Genomic DNA, 20,108 nt, shown 5'->3' on the forward strand with positions numbered 1-20,108 from the left:
GTTGATGTTTAGAGACTAAATTCACCTCATTGCTGTCTACATTAGAATAATTATAAAGCTCTCCATACCATCAGATCATTCCTGAAACTAATTTGATTCCTACGCTTTGACTGGAAAAAGCGTCTGTGCACACCGAGGTGCATAAAAAGACCACCAGCAAGGTGGCTGGGATTGGGATTGTCGCAATTATACATTTTCTTAATACTATTACTGTAAAAGAAATTAATCACAATTTTATGATAATTCTGTGTTAATTTCACGACACTATAAATGTGTGCAATCTCCTTCAGACATTTATTTATATAGTTGATGCCAACATACAATAATATAGAAACAAAATAAAATAAAAAATTCTTTTCTGCTCTGGAAAGAATAAATAAATTCTACATATCAACTCTGGATTTGTCTCAGAGTAAACAGATGAAAGGCTACAGGACCTCTACTTGGACTTAGGAGTAGGGCTGCAACGATTAGTTGACGTTGTCGACAATAGTCAACAATAAAAATAGTCGACAACGAATTTAGCCGTCGACTATTGTCGGCCCAAAAAAAAACAAAAAAAAAACAATAACAACAAAAGAAAAAAAACTACCTAGTGAGACATCGTCTTCTAATCCTATCTCTGCTGAGAGTTGCACAATGCACATGCACAAAGAGGGGAAAAAAATACAGAGTGAGACATCGTCTTCTTTTTTAATCTCTGCTGAGAGTTGCACATGCAGTGAAGTCTGCCAGGGGAAACTTAAGGTGGCGGACTAGGGAGGAAAACCGCGGCGGAAAACATTAAAAGTCTGGGATAACTTCACGTTAAACTTACAAAATAAATTAAATACATGTGAGATTTGTAAAGCGGACCTTGTGTACCACGGAAGTACGTCTGCAATGCTCGAACATTTAAAGAGGAGGCACGTCAGACTTACTTAACAACCTCATGCAAGATTTCAAAGCTGAAAGTGAAATAAGATCCATTTATTATAATCGTGAGATACATAATCCGATTAGTCACCGACTATTAAAACGACTAGTCGACCAATCGACCATCAGAATAGTCAGTAGTTGCAGCCCTACTTCTCACCCTATCTCATCCCAGCCGCTTTACACTCGGCTGCAAAACGCTCCAATGAGAGCTGAAGATCACGGCCCAATGAAGCAAACAGAACCACATCATCCGCAAAGAGCAGAGGTTTTTCTCATCTGTATAGTAAATGGTAAATGGTCTGTATTTATTTAGCACTTTTCTGTGAAGCACTGTACATTATACATCAGGGCTACTCAATTCGGTCCTACGAGGGCCGCAATCCAGCAGGTTTTCCATGTATCCCTGCACCAACACACCTGAGCCAAATTAGGTGGCTCTAACAGCCAATCAGGTTCTACACAATGACTCATTAATTTGACTCAGGTGTGTTAGTACAGGAATACATGGAAGACCTGCTGGATTGCGGCCCTCGTAGGACCGAATTGAGTAGCCCTGTTATACATCATATTCACCCATTCACACATTGATGGTGGAAGCTGCCATGCAAGGCGCTAACCACAACCCATCAGGAGCAATTTGGGGTTTAGGTGTCTTGCTCAGGGACACCTCGACATGAGCTCGGCAGGCTGAGGATCGAACTGGAAACCCTCAGACTACAAGACGACCACTCTACCCACTGAGCCATGCCGCCCCCACCTGTATAATGTAACATGCTGCTGAACTCGTCACGTTGCTGGAAACCAGACCGCAAATGAAACGATGAGACTTAATTTCAAAGTTACGTTAAATAAATATTAACATCATTTGACCCAGTTGCTTAAAGATGCACCACAGAACTTTTGCAGGATTTCCCGCGGCGCACCCCTTACCGACGGCTAATCCAGCAGCCATTTTGCCTCCTACCTGTACTGTGAGATCTCTCCAGCCAGTAAAACACAATCTAAACTCTTGTTCTGCCTCTTTCTTTTCCTCTCTTCCTCCCATAACATCTTCTTGCATTTCTTTGCTTAATCAGACACAGTAAAACGGCTGGTGTGTTAATATGCGTTATTAAGGTCTGTGTATTTGCCGTGACATGTCTTACTGGGTGGCCAAACAGGATTTTCAGCTCCTGCTAGTCACAGAAAGACGAAGCTGTTGGACTTTTGAAGCAGCTGCAGATGTTTTACTGCTGCTCATCTCTGCAAACACTGGACAAGTTAATATAAAGTGGAGCCTGTTTTGAAACCCAACGGATTCAGGTTCAAGGACACAAATATTTAACCATTAATCCAAACTTTGGTCTCGGGGGTTTAAGTCCGTTCAGCCACCACTCAAAGAGACACATTCAGTTAAAAATAGAGAACAACATTTTTTAAAGGTCCCACCACACCATTTCCATCAGGGTGAGGTCTGGACTTTGACTGGACCACATAACACCTTGATTCTTTTATTTTGTAGTCGTTCTGCTGTAGATCTGCTGCTGTGTTTGGGATCGTTGTCCTGTTGCATGAACCAGTTTCAACTAAGATTTAGCTGTCAGACAGATGGACTCACATCTGACTCTAGAAGACTTTGGTATCCAGGAGTTCATGGTGTCCAGGTCCTGTAGCTGCAGAACAAGCCCAGATCATCATCCTTCCACCACCGTGCTGACAGTTGCTATGAGGTTTGTGTTGATAAGCTGTGTTTGGTTTTTTTAAGCATTCTGACCAAATGTCTCCACTTTGTAAGAACGGTTGGATCGTTCTGACAAAGCTTCCATGATTTACACATGGATTACACACAGTTAAAATCAGGGAGGAGTAGGGTCCCATTTCCATAAGAGGGTCATAAAACCCTTTTATGTAAGAGTTTGGGGTTTTCACCTGCAACTTAGGGCCAGCGGGTCCATCCTTTCAACTTAGAAGATTGGTATTCACCACTCTAAATGGAAAGATATGAACAATTTCACTGTGTATGAACATGTTCATGAATCTGACAGGATTTCCGTAAAAAAAAATAATTACAAATTAGGAACAACTTTAAGAAGATTTCTATGAAGATATTGATGAATGAGGCTCATTATTCCTGAAGTCTCGTGGTTTAAGCCATGCTGCCATGTTCTTTATAAAGAGAAGAAGTTTTCTCCTCCAGGTTTAGTCTTTTCTGACTGGACTGTCATAAACGTTAACATCTAACATCCTGGAGAGTCTGGGATGGAGCTCTTGCCTTTTTCCAGTTTCTCTGAGCATAACACGGTCTGATCTTGGACTGAACTTGCTGGGACGTCCACTCCTTGAAGATTGGCAAGCGTTTTAAATGTTTTCCACTTGTAAATGAACTTTGTCTCTGTAGAACGACGGACTCCTGGATATAACCTTCCCAGATTAATGGGCAGCAGCAGTTTCTCTAAGATCATTGCTGATGTCTTTCCTCCTTGGCATTGTGTCAACACACACCTGAATGCTGCAGCGGACATAGTTTTTAAAAAGTTTCTGCATTTTGACTTAATTGTTGTTATAATGTGTAATAAAGGTATTTTTTATGCTTAAAACCTTATAATTAAACAGTGTACTTTCTTTTTAACAGGATTGTGTATTTCAGCTTTAACCTTTAACCTTCACAGATGTGCAAATAAAAACATCTGCACCGCAACGGCCGTCCACCATCGCACATGATGGCTGCTGAACTGTGCAGAGATCATTTCACTCTGGAATCACAGAAGGCAGCGCAGCTTCCAGATCTTGGCTGCTGTGTTTGTTTTTCTTCCACATGGTAGTTTTAACTTCATGTGTGGATGACGCAGTGATGAGCTGTACTCATTTACAGTGATTTTCAGAAATGTTCATGGGTCCAAGAAGATCTTGCCATCAGAATTATGTCTATTTTTAACGCAGCGCTGCCTGAGAGTCTGAACATTTTATATTATTTGCCTTGTTCCTCGCGTAATCCTCCTGTTTCTTATATTAAAAGTAGGCATTGGAGACAATACGTTTCCTGAAATCTTTCCATTTTAGGTTTGAAAATATCCCTCTTAAACCAGAAATATGATGTCACACTTGTTCCTACACTTCCATTTTGCATCTTGCTTGTTTAAATTTCAGAGGACACTCGTTGGGAAAAAAGTATATAGGAGGAGGAAACAAGAGGAAGCATCATGAACATGCGTTCCCGTTAATTAAATGAAGTCTTGCTGTGGGATTTCTCTGACTGTGCACACATAAATATGAGTACCTATACAATCCGATTGTTCTGTGTGTCTGTGAATGTTTTATGTTTGTACGTGACTGTTTTGAAGCACTTATAATTTCTTTACATATTTTCACAAAAACATGAAATTGGTGCAACTTTTACATAAAATGTGTAAACAAATTCAGTATCTGAGTCAGAACCAGAGTCGGTCCAGTTCTTAGAGGCTTAAAAGTGAACATCTGGTCAGAGCAGTTTTATTCTTATTATAGACTGAACCCTCTTAGACCCTCCCCATTTCTTTACGTAGTCTTCAGGAAATGTTCTTCAGGACCCTTAAAAAAAACTTTCCTTTACGTTTCTGCCATGTTTCCGTTCTCTATCCAGATGATCCCACACTGCATCAAACCCGTTTCCACTGATCCTCAGACTTTTCTCCCTGTTTTCCTTCCTTAAGAACGGCTTCTTGACAGTCACGTTTCCATGGAGACCATTTCTGATGAGGCTTCGGCCAACAGTAGGTGGATCAACTGAAGGTCCAGATGCATCTTTCAGGTCCTTGTTCAGGTCTTTGCTGGATTTCAGGTCCTGTTCATCTGCTGTAGATAATTTTCGTCCTGACTCTTCTTCTGTCCTCCACGTGTCCAGTTTCTGCCTCCATGCTGAGATAAGCCAGGTTTAAGCTAACAGCTGTTTAGGAATTGCATTGTTGCTGCTAAAATCCTGTTTTCTGTCAGTCAGACTGTCTGATCTCTGCTGGTTTTCACAGATGCAACTAAAGAAATAAGAACAAATGATGTGTCTTTGAGACTCTGTCGACACAACTTTGGTTCATCCTTTCAATTAGGAGCATTTTTCTGCCTGAATAATTCATAGATCAGAGTTAAGTTTCTCTGAAAATTGTCTGCTAACACCAGTGAAAATGTGGGAAAAAGCAGAAAATGTCCTAAGAAAAACTGGAAAACCATTGATCAAGACAATTTTAGAAGATTAGAACAAAGTCTGGAGAAGCTATATGAAGAAATGAGGACTGGATCAGGACTTCTGCGCATGGCTGTATATTGAGTAAAGGAAGGGACAGCTTTGACAAAAAAGGCAATGTTGCTGCAGAATAGTGAGAAAAAACTCTCCAAAAATAACCGTGCACAGGTGGTTAATGCTCATTAAAACTGGTTGTGCATGGTTCTGTCTCGGTGTTAGTCCCATGATGGTCTTTTACACATCATGTGCATTGCAGCTGTAAACCAGCTCATTATTTTTGCCACAAGGCAAATAGATCAAAAACTCCATATAACAAACTTTAAATGTCTTCCACGGCATATTTGCTAACAGTCCAACACACACCACATGAATGGTTTGTGATAAGGAGACAGCAGCCTGTCTAGCTGCTATCCGGGCCGCTTCCTCCTCAAACCATCCGCTGGCTCTCATCCTCCTCAGCATTATTCTCACGTCTCCCTCTGCCTTTAGCGAGGATGCAGCGGCGTTTGTCACACCGCTGTATACTGGTCACAGTCCTCTGCACGGCGCAGAGGCGATCAGCTGAGCTAATCTGAGCAGCAGAAGTCATTTTGCTTCGGCGCTACCTCCTGCTTTCGCATTTTAATAAAAATGTATTCGTGATTAATGTGTAAACGCATGATTATGCGTTAAATTAAAACGTATTGGACCCAAACGCAGTCAAAGATCTATAACTGTTAACGAAAGCAGCCTCCACAGCGGCCAGCACATCGGATCTGCAAAGGGACATGAATTATGCAGCTCATGTAGGCTCGGCAGCGCAAGAAAATAAAACGTTCATCTGAGTCAAGTTCAAAACTTTCAGCGTGGAAAAACCGGAAAAGCGATGGTTCTGCTTTCAAAATACATGCGCTTAATTTGTGAACTAACTGAAAGAAGTGCCGCCAAATAGGTCGCTCGCGCTATATTTTGAAAGTCTCCACCATGGTTTCCTTTTCATTCTGTTAGCATTGACGCTACATAAAAATACCTCACTGTATCGATGTTAAGCAATAAAATCCAACCCTGAACGAAACAACCAGCCCTCATGTGCAAATATATACAAGTTTTAAATGCCAACACTGGTTTTTAGATGACCTGCCAACAAAACAAATCCCACATCTGTCCGACCTGTCAGAAAAGGCAGCCCCGCACGTTAATGGAACCGGTTAGCATAGTGGCTAAGCTAAGCTAGCTCTGCAACGAAGACAGCTCGGATCGTGACACCATCGCGCAGGTGCAGCCGACGACAAAACGGTGCAGATGTGCACCGATAAGAATCATTTCTAATCAAACGGTGTCCTTACCCGTCAGAATCCCCACGCGGGTCTGATGGTCGTGGTTGGTGAGCACCATCCCGTCCGCCGCCATGTTTACAACCTCTGTCTGCACTGTGACGGCACATACATAGAAACTGTGGTGGTGGTGTGCAGCCTGCTGCTGCTGCTGCTGCTGCACCTTCGGAGGACGACTGTGATTTGTGCATGCGTGTGGGCGCGCGTGTACTCGTGTCCTTTAGCGTGAACGCCCTCTAGTTAGATTTTGGCTCCCAGATAGAAACTGGAGCTCTAAAGTGGCGTTTTATGACATCTCAAGTGAGTGTGACCTTCGTATAAAGTGTATTCATAGGTATAATTTACAATGGGAACATGTAGCCATCACTGCTGAAATGGCTTGTTTTGACCTCATTACCAGTTAGATGGTAAATGAACAAACCCAGTTCATGAAAAGTTTTGTAAAATGCATTGAAACTTAAATATTTAAGTTGTTGGTGTGTTCGAATATTTATTTAACAGCCAAAATACTAAATTGACAGGTGAGGGTGTCAGGATTAGATATAAAAGGATTATCTATGAAATACTTTGTTATTCTGGTCAAGGATGGTTTATCAGGGTTATGGTCATGATCAAATCTACCTGCCATTTAACTGCTGCGGCTGAGTGGGCCATGCCTGCTGCATTTTAGACAATCTGCAGGTGGCAAAGTGAGAACTGATCAAATAAACATTAAATGAGTTATAGTAATCTAAATAGGAGATAATAAAGGCATGGATTAGTTTTTCAAAGTCATGAAAAGGGATGAAAGTCCTTTTTATGACACCAAGGTTCCTCACAATTGGAGACAATAAGAACGTTGTGACCCAGTGGTGCTGTCATAACCATCTGGTTGTAATGCCTGAAGAAAACAGGGCCCAAAAATAGAACCTTGAGGTACTCCTCAACTTACTGCAGACAATAACATTATATTAACTCCTTCTGGTCTTACTTCACCGATGACCCCGGTACTGGCCTGTTTCATTAACACAGTCGGGTAAACAAAGTAAGCCATGAAATGCATGTAAATTGTGTTTGCTTAGCAAGCAGCACGATATTTACAGATCATTTCCTCACAATAATTAATATGTTGTTGTTTTTATATTCCAGATGTCATGATTAGACAGAAAACGATAAAATGAGAGAAAGGGGGTCAGCTGGCGCCCCCGGCTCATTTGCTCCAGGCCATCTATCAGCTGCACAGCCCTGACACAGAAAGAGAAGCCATGGTTTTTAAGTTGGATTGACAGCCATGACCTTTTTATTCTGAACATTTTGGAAATGTTTGGATGAGAAATCCAGCGGTGAACCTCCTGAAATGTTTAGCTGTAAAATCCAAACCTCTGGCTTGATTAAATCCTCCACGATAAAACAGGGTTGAGGGGGGAGCATGGTGGTGTGAAATTCTTTACAAGGAAGCTGGCTGTAAAATCAGCCTACATGTGATGCAGTGACTTTTCACCACTGCAGACTTTCCCACTGAGGGATCATGTGACGGGGAGGGGGATCTGGAAGACCATGCTTCGCCTTGCTGGGAGGGTCACATCTGTGTTTTCACTCATTGTTTGGGACTGAGAGAAAAAATAATAGATGCTATTTGCAAATACTGGGGCCAACATTATGAAACTTAAGTAAAAGGAAATTCATACAAACAACATATTAGAGCAGGTGATGAGTTATGAATATCAGATCATTTGCATGAGAATATAAATGACATGAACAGAATCCTTGAATTATTTGGAAAACTATGAAGCACCTTGATTCTTTCAAACATTAAATATGCAGATAGCTAAAAATTCTGATAAAGGACATTCTGAGAAAGGGTTTTATTTCAGAGTTTCATGACAATATCTGACTCACAGAAGCAGCTGAGGCCTGGAAAGAAGACCTACAAACTGAAGCTTCAGAAGAGCACTGGGAAAGTTCAAACCAGAATCAATACATGCAGATTCAAACATTATAAACACTAAAGTAAAGGAGTGTTGATCGGCCTCGGCTTGATTTAATGCTAAAGAAATGTTTTTCACTAACGTGAAAAAAGAGCCAAAGATCGGCTGTGACTCAGTGGAAAAGACAGATGTTAATGAAAGAATAACTGATAAAAGTGTAAAAGCATGTGATGAGATGAGGAATATATGAGGACAAATGTATTTATACTCATATATGATGCAAATAGGCACAGATAGATTATATATTTATATAAAAATAAATATGTATAACACTTGTTTTTCTCATTTTATTTTATATATCTGCACTGATAAATAATATAATATGAAAATATAAAATATAAATGATCTTATGTATTGATATACATTTCTTATATTTTCTATCTGATAACTGGGTGGATGTGTATAGTTAAGATTTTTATAGCTGCTTTTATATTTATATATTTTTAAAATGTTTTGTACTTTTTCTACTCCTTTTCGATCATGTAGATTTATTTATTTTAATTTTTTTCTTGTGTTGCAATCTTATTAATTCAGGTTGCCTCTGTTGTGTTGTCGTTATATCTGATTTACAATTTGAACTTTGTGTTTGAAATAAAGAAATCATCATCATCACTGTGGTAAAAAGTTTAACACCAGAAGAAGGGGACTGATGTGGGGGAACTTGTAGCTTTCGTGCTTGTGTTTTCTTTTTTGGTTTTATTGTTTTTCTCTGTCCTTTTTGAAGCTTTCTTTGGACAAGATAAGTTTTTTCTACTTAAAAACATGGGACTCTGATTCTAATATACATAGGACACAATTCTGTATGCATTACTTGGTTTAAACAGAGGAGTGTTGCTTGTTAGCTTGTTTGTGGATGTGGCATATCTGTTTCTAAATATTTAACTCTGGACCTCGTTCATAAAAAAATCTGATAACAAACAAGAAATGCTAATAGATAGTTGTTGGTGTTTGTAAGAAAACACTTCTGTTGCTTCTCTTGGGCCAGCTGAATTTATAAAAGAAATGAAAAGTAAGAAGTGCAATGCCACTGGTGGCCACTAGGTGGTGACTGTGAGTACTGAAAACAGCAGATTCTCTTGTAAAATGCAAAGTCTGTCATTTTCCCACAGGTCATTATAGTATCATTAGTTAGATTCAGTTCTACTTATCACTGTGCAAGTGGTCTTTTAGGTTATGTATATATTAGACTGTGTGGATCCAAGGGTTCTTAGAGAATCAGCTGTGACTTTTCTGATGCACCTGCAAAGAATAAAGGAATCTATGCAATTCAGTGCTGTAAAAAAACGTTTGTATAAAATGAGCTCATTATTAGTTGCTTTATTTATGTAAGAAAGCTATTGCCCAGTTAGGTGTGTTTAATGTTCTGATAACACAGTTATCACATGTGCAGAGTTCAGGTTCTCCTTCTTCATGTGAAAACTACACGTTCTATCAGACTAATGGTGCTGCTGCACGCTGTCATCCTGGCTCTTACAAACCCAGTTTTAGCCTGTCTTGAAGGTGGTCTGTGGCTGAATTGATAAGGACGTGGTGGCTGGTTGACCCCTGCACTTCTGCTTGAAAAGTTCAGGATTCTCAACTTTCCTCCTCATGTCTGTAAACAACAGCATGCCAACTTATAAAAGTAAATACGAAATGCTTTGAGCCATTTTTGTCTGTTCATACTCATCAACAATAAGCTGAAGTGTTATTTTTGTTCTTAAAGCTTATTTATTTATCTACAGTTAAAATGAATAAACTTTTATTTCAACTCCATCATAATATATTACAGCAACATTCAGTTAAAAATGTTTAGAAACTGGTAAAAGAAAACTTAAAATATCTTTTCAATAAAAACAGAAATTGACATTTACATGACAGTTTTGGAGCTTCTGCATGTTTGCTCGTTATGAGATCTATCTGCTGTATTAACAACCATAAAGGACATTCTTCTTTTTATGGTATATTGTAGGACATAAATAATGTCACAATACATTCAGACAGAACTCCAAAACAGCCAGTTTATTGTACCGACCACTGTCAAGCTTTGGAGTCTGTGAACTTATCAAACAAGCTTCTTTTACTCCCAACTGGACATGCAACTCTTCCTCATAAATTAAAATATCCAACAGAATCTTAGTTCCTTCTTTAAGTTAAACACTTTATAAACATTTCATCTCGGAAAATGAATTTCAGGTCTTTAGGTTTCTGATAAAAATCCAGCACTTGTTCAGTCTCTGGCGCAGATGACCTTTATCGCCGCCACGTCCTGTTCCTCTGCAGGATCTGAGCTCTGCAGGTCATTTTCTGTTAAGAAGAGGCTTGAGTTGACCCTCAGGACCCACTCGGTGATCCTCTGGTCTGTGTAGTACTCATCATCGCTGTCCTCCTGCAGCCCCTCTGGATGCTGTCCGTCCTCAGAGTCCTCAGATAGTGTTTCAGCAGCCGAGTCATCGGAGCAGAAACCTCCTTGTTGTCTCGGCTCACAGAGACTGGCGTCAGGTTCGGGTCTGCCTGGCATCGTCCCACGGTTCTCACAGGGGTCCTTCCTCCTTCGCTGAACCAGCGCGTCCTCCGGTTGTGGCTCTTTGATTAGTCTGCTGCAAGTCTGTGAATCCTGGACAGCAACACTGATTTTCTTATATTTCTTTGACTCCTGCTTTGGTCGCCCACGCTGTGTGACAGTCACATGAAAGAGAGTATTTTCTTTCATTCTGTTGCCATCTGCTAGGTTTGGATAAAGCCGTTTGGGCTGGGTGGACTCCTTCCTCTGCAGTGGCTGAGCAGCAGCAGCAGAGCCCACTTTTCCAGCCACTGTTCTAGGTTTACTAATCGGCGGCAGGTTCGTTGAGTGCCTCAATGCTTCTGAGGAATGTTCCTTAAATGGTCTCAAGGGTTTGATCTCCAGAATCCGACACGTCCTTTCAGCTTCATTCAGTCCTGGTCGTCTGGATCTTCTGTTCCTGTTTAAATCCAGCCTCTTTTGAACATCTGAACTTTTCATTGCCACAACTTTCTGCATGCTGTGTCAGGAAAACAGGCCATGGATATAAGCAGAGACTGACTGTCAGCCTTCTTTTATTCTGGTTTCACCTCAATACACACACACAGCACAACCCTGAGTCGTCACTTGATCTGTAACTGTACTCCTCAGAGGTCACCTGGAGGACCCAAACTCTTTCACAGCAGATGAAGAGCCGTGCGTCACGAGCCTACAGTAGAACAGAGAAGAAGAAAAACCTCCTAAATCTTTAATACCAACACAAAGATGTCTGTACGGAAGTGAGTCTGTACATGGTTAGATAACATCATTCTGATGACGAGCTGTTCAGAGTGGAAGCATTGTTTCTCTGATGGAAGATTCATCTTTTGTAATATTGAGGCCTTGAAGGAGTTCTTTATCAAGTTACAGCTGTGTTTACAGCGGATGCATCAGATTTGGAACTTTTATGTTATTATTAAGTTCTTAACTACTTGAAAAAGCTGCATATCTTTACTTTCGCTTGAGCGAAGAATGCAAAACATAACTCTGTAGGCTTCTTTTATATTTATTTATTTACATGCTTACTTAACGGGGACAAATGAATAAAAAAAATTGCTTCATAAAATTACACAAAGTTAATAGTTAAACCTCCAGAATGAAAACAAGCCAGTAAAACTACACTTAAAAAGGTATACAGTTATCTTATTTAATACATACAGTTTCTGAGACCTATTGAATCATTTAATGGTAAAAACTTAAAAGCCGGTTGTTTACAATCTGATACCAGTCTTCTGCCCCCTGGTGGATAGAATAATATTACACTAAGACTGTAACTACGACTCGCTACAATAATGTTCACATATCACAAGGTAATAAACAATTAATATAACACAATGATTTTTTAAATGATTTATTTTACTTTTTGTTAAAGGACAAATAAAGATAAAATAAATAGACTTTTCTCCTCATTTTGTCTTGAGTTGGGCTTTAAAGGGTTAAGTGGGCTGTTTAAAAGTCTTGCTTGTCTTATTTTAATACACTGAGTGCTCTAAAGACTCAAATGAAAACTCAAATCCTCCTGTTCTCTTGGACATGGGCGGCCTCTTTGTCTTCCCAGCCCTTTTTCTTCTTATCCTTTCTCTCTGAGTCAGTGGTGTTCCTGGGTTTTGTTGCAGTCTTGGCAAAGATCCAGTCCAGGTAGCCACAATCCTCCAGAGCTGCCTTCAGGAGTTTCTTTCTGTCTTTCCTGGGTCTCTGACTTGGTGGGATGTTGTCTGCTGGTGCTGAAGGGTTCTGATGACTCCCAGCTAGTAATTCAGGGGGAGGTGGGAGCTGAAAGGAGATGGGCTTCCTGTGCTCCGTTATGTGGACAACACAGTCCAGGAAAGGAAGGTTGATGTGGTTCACACCTTCTCATGTGAACTTGATGTTCTTGTCCACTGGGTTGATGTGATGGGTGAAAGCCTGCATCGCTTCGGCCTTAACTGTGACCTCTGACCTATAAATCATTCAAGCTTAGCCAGTGTTGTGTCCTCACATAACAGACATTTAGCACCAGCCTGTCACACACACACACACACACACACACACACACACACACACACACACACACACACACACACACACACACACACCATTGGTTCCTTTTCTTTAGTTTCATCTGTAAAAAAACAGCAAAGATCAGACAGTTTGGGACCTGCAAAGACCTGAACCGGGACATGAGACGCATCTGGACTTTCAGCGGTTGCCCAAAGCCTCATCAGATTCAGTCTCCATGGCAACGTGGCTGTCAAGAAGCCATGCTTAGGCTGAGGTATGTCACATGACACGAGAACTGGACTGAAGATCAAATCAAATTTTATTTATAAAGCATTTCATACAAAAAGCAGCACAAAGTGATTTACAAAAAAACAATTTTAGCTCGTTAAAAACAAATTTTCTCACACCGGAGTATAAAATCCGTGATAATGAGTCTGATGGAGGATTGATCCTCCCCAGAACCCAGACTTCAGCATTATTAGCATTAACGGAACAAAAGGGAAAAAAGTCCTTCAAGGATCCTGGAGAACTATTCCTGGAGAAGGTTCTCTAAGAGGGTTCAGACTGAGATGAAAAAGAAAATCACTTTTAAGCTCCGTAGAACCGAACCGACTTTGGCTCTGACTCATTTACTGCATATGTTTGCACATGTTATAATAAAGTTCCTGTTTTAGAGGCAATATATGAAGGAGACTGGATCAGCACCGTTTACAGTCCTGGATGTATTTGTATGTACAATTCTCGCAGTTTGATGCATTTGATTTGACCTAAAAATGATAAAAAAAAGTACATCACTTGCATCTAAAAATGTCTTTTAATTGAAAAAAGTCATTTTCTTCCCAGTTAATCTGTCTGTGTCAGCTCTTACTTTGTTTTGGGTTTCAGTGACAGATGAATCTATATGATGGACAAACTCAAGTATCAGAGCCACGAGGGACTGGTTTCTACCTCCTGCTAAACATTCTCAGCTATTTGATCTTTCACTTCGGACAAAGTAGGACAAAATCCTCAGAGCAGGAAATTAAAGGCACGAGCTGCAAACCAAAACCTGAGGTTTCAGTGTCACATCACGTTCTCTGCTCCTCAGAGACAATCCTCTTCCTGGCCGGGCCATGAAAAGTCTACATTTGGGAAAGGACGGTGGGAATATGAAGCAGAGTTGTTACAGCAGGAGATAACCGGATCTGAATGAAATGTTCGGACTACAGAGCTGCCAGTCAGTGACGTTAACAGTTTGTTTGGACGTGTGCGTCACTAAGCTTGTAAAAACGTCTGACATGGACGCAGCGTCTGTGACACTGTACACTATCACCTGGACAGGAGGGTCAGAGGAGAAGCAGGTGAGCTCACTTCTTCCACTCTCTCTCTGTGTGTGTGTGTGTGTGTGTGTGTGTGTGTTTGTTTGTTTAAATTTAAGGGACGCAAAATGTGCAGATCTGATTCCCAAAGTTTTGAATATACATAGATCTTTAATATCAGAGGAATCACTAGCGTGTGGAATGACAGGAGTGCCCAAAAAGTAAAAAAACTATAAATAAGAAAGAAAATAAAACTGTAAATATGTTAAAATGATATCAAATCTTTTTATTCTCAAACGTATCCGGTTCAGCATCGTAGCAGCAGGATGATGGTCTGGCTGCTGGGATGTGCCCAACAAATTAGCTTTGCCAAGAGGAGCTTTACGGATACAAAGCCCCTCTTGAGAATTTTTTTTTTGTTTTTAATATGTTTATTGCAGAATTTATATATTATATATAGAATTTCTCTGCTTTACTGACTTCATAAAAACCTGTAGATAAACATAGAATTCATTTGAATTAATTAATATCCTCAACGTAATTTATCCAAAAGTTTTTAATGTGAATCAAAATCCATCTGGAGCCACTGAGAAATTTAAAATACTAATACTGCAGTTCATAGCATTTCATCCTGAATGAAGAGAGGAGGGACAACACTTTGGTGCAGGATCACCACTTGTCCTGCAGGTTTTAGATCTTTCCCTGCAGCAGCACACCTGATCCACATGACAGCTTGTTGTCAAGTTCTGCACAAGCCTCTTAATGACCTTTTGACAGTGGCTCAGGACGTCCACAGTGGGTGATCCTTGCACGACTGCATGAGAAAAATCTTAATTTTTTTAAAGGCCTTGAAATAACTTTGTGAGAAGAGTTCAGAAAATATTCATTTTAAACTTTAAAAGACCCTCAATATTGAAAATGAATTTATATCCAATACTTGCAGCTCGATTAAACACCCCTTACATTCCTAAATCAGCAACATCTGTACTTTTCTAGTAGACAGACCCAGGTGTGTGTGTGCACAGATACACCACTGATGGACAAGTTGTGCTGTCACTGAAGGGTAGAAACATCTGGGACACGATACCAACTGGAATAAGAGACACATACATGACTTTTTCATCCCATCTCAAAAACAGTCTTTTAACCAAACAAAACCAGCTTCACAGCTCGCTAGATGCTCTGCAGCACACAGTTACACACGTGTAAGCAGCTGTGTGTATATCTGCCTTGTTTGTTGTTGAGTGATGTCTTCTTGTTATATATCTTTACATGTTTCTGGGTCATTCTCCAACTACGATCAAATCTGGTCCGGAAAATCTTGTTTAATAAAATGTTGATTTGCATTACATTTCAGCTTCGTTTAAATTTTTTTTATAACAGAATATATATATATTATATGTACAAAACAGAGAAGAAGAAGACAAGAAAACCCAAACAAAATGTTTTATAAAGAGTTAAAATTGTTCAGTTTTTGTTTCTGGACACTTTGAATGCATCAGTATCCCATAATAGTTCTGTTTTTTCACCATCTATCCCATAATACTAATTTCCTTCACCATGGGGCATTCTGCTCAACTAAACAACATTCCCTCTCTGCTCCGTTCGACCATCACCCTCATCAGTCAGCAGGTAGCAGCCATGGAAGGACACTTACTTCTCCTGTCATTACAGTCCCATTCTGGTCATGTAGACACTCACGTTTTCATGTCAGCAGTGTTTCTGTGTCCATGAGACTGTAAGTTCGCCTCTTTTATTGTCCAGTCAATTACTAAGAAACCACCTCCATTAACACATCCATCAACATTCAATCATGAACCTAAGGTACTAATAAAGAGTGGTATGAGTGGATCTGATGTCTCCTATTATTGTTCTGGCCGGACAACCTGAGGAGCATGAAGATCTACATTAGTTACCTATACAGTCCTTTAGAGGTCACAAGTTGGATTACATACCAACACCTCCTTTACAAAATTAATGTTGGATTAGGTGCAATCAACTCGCTGTTACCTGCAGAAGAGACGCTGTTTAACTAAACATGGAGTTAAAGCGCCCTCTGCTGAGGAAACTGTGTAATGAGCTAATGTAAAACAACACGCTGGGCCTGGCCTGCTGCTCCCTCAGCATCTGGTTCAAGTAACTGTAAATTAAAGTCAAATTCTAGCAGAATTGTTCTAAAATTGATAACAATTATGTAAAATTATGTTTTTAAATGTGACTTACTGCTAAAAGGTGTTTCAGGATATGATGAAAAGCAGTTCACAGACTGAATGTTTTTTTTCTTTTGACATAGAGTTTGATTATTAAACTTATTGTATTTTCTGATAAATAATTTATTTTTTTTCTCATTTGAATAATTATTATTACTTTAATAAGAAAAAAGCAGGAGAAAAATTATAAGATATTAATTATAATATAATTATGATAAATAATGATAATGATAATAATAATAATAATAATAATCATCATCATCATCGAGCGATCGACGGGCAGATTGGTGCCGCGTCTGCAGTAATGCGGACTCTGCATCACTGCATCACAGCTTCTTCTTCGTGGTGAAGAAGGAGCTGAGCCAAAAGGCAAAGCTCTCGATTTACTGGTTGATCTACGCTCCTACCCTCACCTATGGTCATGAGCTGTGGGTAGTGACCGAAAGAACAAGATTGCGAATACAAGCGGCCGAAATGAGTTTCTCCGCAGGGTGGCTGGGCTCTTCCTTAGAGATAGGATGAGAAGCTAGGAGATCCTGGAGGGGCTCAGAGTAGAGCCGCTGCTCCTCCACACTGAGAGGAGCCAGATGAGGTGGCTCGGGCATCTGGTTAGGAAGCCTCCTGGACGCCTCCTGGTGAGGTGTTCTGGGCACGTCCTACCAGAAGGAGGCCCCGAGGAAGACCCAGGACACGCTGGATGGACTACATCTCTTGGCTGGCCTGGGAACGCCTCGGGATCCCCCCAGACGAGCTGGTGAATGTGGCCGGGGAGAGGGAAGTCTGGGTTTCCCTTCTTAGGCAGCTGCCCCTGCAACCCGACTCCGGATAAGCAGCAGAAAATGGATGGATGGATATTTGTTCTTTTCTGGCTACCTCTGCAGGCAAGACAAAAAACTTGCCAAGAAGTGCTGCCTTGATGTCCAGAGCACCATATTACAAAGAGTCCAGAACTCCAGAACAACTACAGGCAGCATGCAGGGATTTCTGTTTTGAGGAACTCCGTGAATCACAGGTACAGGCAGTAGAGGAGGAGACCAGGGCCCAGAGCTCATCCACTATCTGGTACAGCCAAAGAGGAGGAAGGATTACAGCCTCTAAACTAAAACAAGTTTTACAGAGCAGTAACAAAAACCATCCAAGGTACCGAGAAACACAAAAATGATCTTCAGCAGCAATAAGGTATTTATGATGGAAAGGTAAGGGAGGAGTAATATTTGCACTCACCAGCATTTTAGTTTTCTTTCAGGCAGGGGTATATTTCAACTCACAGGAGTATGTTGTGGACCAGAAAAATCCTCATTTTACACGTTTATTTACAGCTTACTCTTATACATTTCAGATATGGCTGTAAGGCAGCTTCTACCATCAGTGTGTGTGAAGGTGCCCAAACACGAGCCTGTACAGCAACTTTATGACCTGACATCAGAGTCACTGGTTTATAGTCGCTGTATGTGCTGGGATGCTTCTTCTTGGGCACTGGAACCAGACATGAGGTTTTCCACCTGTCAGGGACAAACATCTGGATCAGGCTCAGGCTGAAGATGTGTTTGAAGATCCCACACTGAGGCACATCCTTTCAGCACTCTGGGGCTGAGGCCATCAGGGCCCGCAGATTTCCTGGGACGAATGGCGACAGAACTCTCTCCTCACATCTTCAGCAGTGAAGGTGACAAGAAGGGGAGGAGAGCCCCCAGTGGGGGGCAGGAGGGCTGAGGTGTCGATGAGACGTAGTGCAGGGGAACAGAGGAGGTGTGTGGGGAAGGAGAAGGAAGAATAGTCAATATTTAACTTAAAATTAGATAATTCATTTTAGTCAAAACCTTAAATCTAAAAGTCTAGTAGTAACTTTATGATGTTTTTTCTTTTTTTCATTTTCAATCTGTGTTTGTTTCATTTCATGTGACAGATGTTTAATTCGCTGAGCTTCCGGTTGTGGATCAGGGATGATCATTAGAAGGCAGATATTTATTGGAAGTGAAAACAAACAAAACATCCCAGATTGAGTCGTCAGCACATCAGCAGGTGTAAAGTACGCTCAACAAACCAGCAGATGTCACTGTGCTGCTGAATTTAAAGCTCTGAAGCTTCCAGTGCTTTAACTCATCTGGGGTGGGTTGGGTCTGGAGAACCTGGGTTCAAGTCCCCAGGCTGGTATCTAAGGTAAACCACTATGGGCCCCTGAGCAAGGCCCTTAACCCCTAATTGCTGCCCGGGGGCGGGAATCTGGATGGGTTTACTTCATAAATCCCAGCTGGGATTAATAAATAACTGCTAACCCATTTGTAGTTTAAAACTACCAAGTATTTATCTCCATGATGTGTATACTTCTTGTCATTCCAAGTGAACAGTTGTTTTTCAAAGATACTCTAACAACAGAGGACTTAATAACACAATTACCTGCAGGTCTTTGGGAGAAATGTGGGTCTCAGTGATTTATAAAGCATTTCAACACCCAGCATGATTACAGTTTTCTCAGTCACTTTGGTTCATTTCTCACATCAGGATTAACATTTGCGTTGCAGTTAGTATGTTTCTCACAATAATTTGTACGAACGGCAGAACCCTGTGGAAAACCTGCAAACGTGCGTCACTTGCATGGTTCATTCCACAAAAGCAAGTATTTATGTCAATGAAACTGTCAGAGCCGTCAGAACGAAAAGTCCTGTCACCATTTAGTACAAACTGGGTACTCAAAAAGCTTTGTCGTGTTTTCATCATGACAGTCTAATCTGTAAGTGTTTTTGAATACATATAAAGACAGCGCTAAACACTAGATGTACAGCCATTTGAAAACTATGGTAAAGTTACACATTTCTGTTGTTAGTAGGGTAACTGGACGTATGACTGAATGTGTTTCACATTTTCACTTCATACACTTTTTGCAATCTTACAGGATTTGTTCACATCATTATGCAGAAAAACATACACTTCAGTCACTTATATACTACAAACGTAAAGTAAGTATCAACCCTTGGGGAGAGTTGTGCAAAACTAAACAATATACTACAGTAACAGTACATAAATATTACTGTACTGTATGTAAGTGAACATACTAAATCACATATTCAATCACATATTTTCATCGATGTCACATCAGATATCATCCTTTGCAATGCAGCAATGAAAGTATATCATCAAGTGGTGAATCCACCCTCTGCAGCACTCTGCTATAAACTCATTGTATCCTGCATCCACATGGCTTCTAGCTGAGCCAGCATCATATAGAAACACACACACACACATATATATAATGTTATTAATGTAATCAATTATGATTAATGCAATCATAATTTTTTATCGAGATATGAATAGCTCTGTGTCTACCACGTGGAACCACTCAACGGTTAATGATTTACAGAAGGATTAAACAAGGCTGTCCAGTCCCACCTCTTCTCTCCATTGCAGCTGCAGAAATGCTTTCTGTTCTCATTAAACACTCTAACTTTAATAAACTTTCTAATGTAGGAGAACAGCTTGTCATTAGTCAACTGGCTGATGACACTGCATTCATTTTCCAAAGCATCAGGTCTAAAATTAAATATTAATAAATGTGAAATTCTCCCTTTAAAAGATTGTCCTTTAACATTGGTACGTAATATCCCCGTTAAATCCACAGTTAAATGTCTAGGTATGCATTTAACCAAAAACAAAGAGACTTTAGAAAATTTTAATATTTGGGGAAAATTGAATAAATGAAAATTACATCTTA

The 20,108-nt window shown here is 40.3% G+C and overlaps 1 protein-coding gene across 5 annotated transcripts in view; it reads right to left on the bottom strand.

The window, feature by feature from the left end:
• gphna (gephyrin a) overlaps positions 1-6,616 on the bottom strand; it is a 36,241-nt gene extending 29,625 nt beyond the window's left edge. For 4 of the 5 annotated variants that reach the window (XM_041971624.1, XM_041971623.1, XM_041971625.1 and 1 more), the window contains exon 1: positions 6,436-6,616. In XM_041971624.1, coding sequence (XP_041827558.1) covers positions 6,436-6,499 — 64 coding nt within the window. In that variant the 5' untranslated portion in view covers positions 6,500-6,616. The remainder of the gene's footprint in view (positions 1-6,435) is intronic. The other variant, XM_041971621.1, reaches the window with a different exon arrangement.
• Between the last annotated feature and the right edge of the window lie 13,492 nt (positions 6,617-20,108).

This window comes from Melanotaenia boesemani, chromosome 20, assembly GCF_017639745.1.
Source record: "Melanotaenia boesemani isolate fMelBoe1 chromosome 20, fMelBoe1.pri, whole genome shotgun sequence".
Lineage (NCBI taxonomy): Eukaryota > Metazoa > Chordata > Actinopteri > Atheriniformes > Melanotaeniidae > Melanotaenia > Melanotaenia boesemani.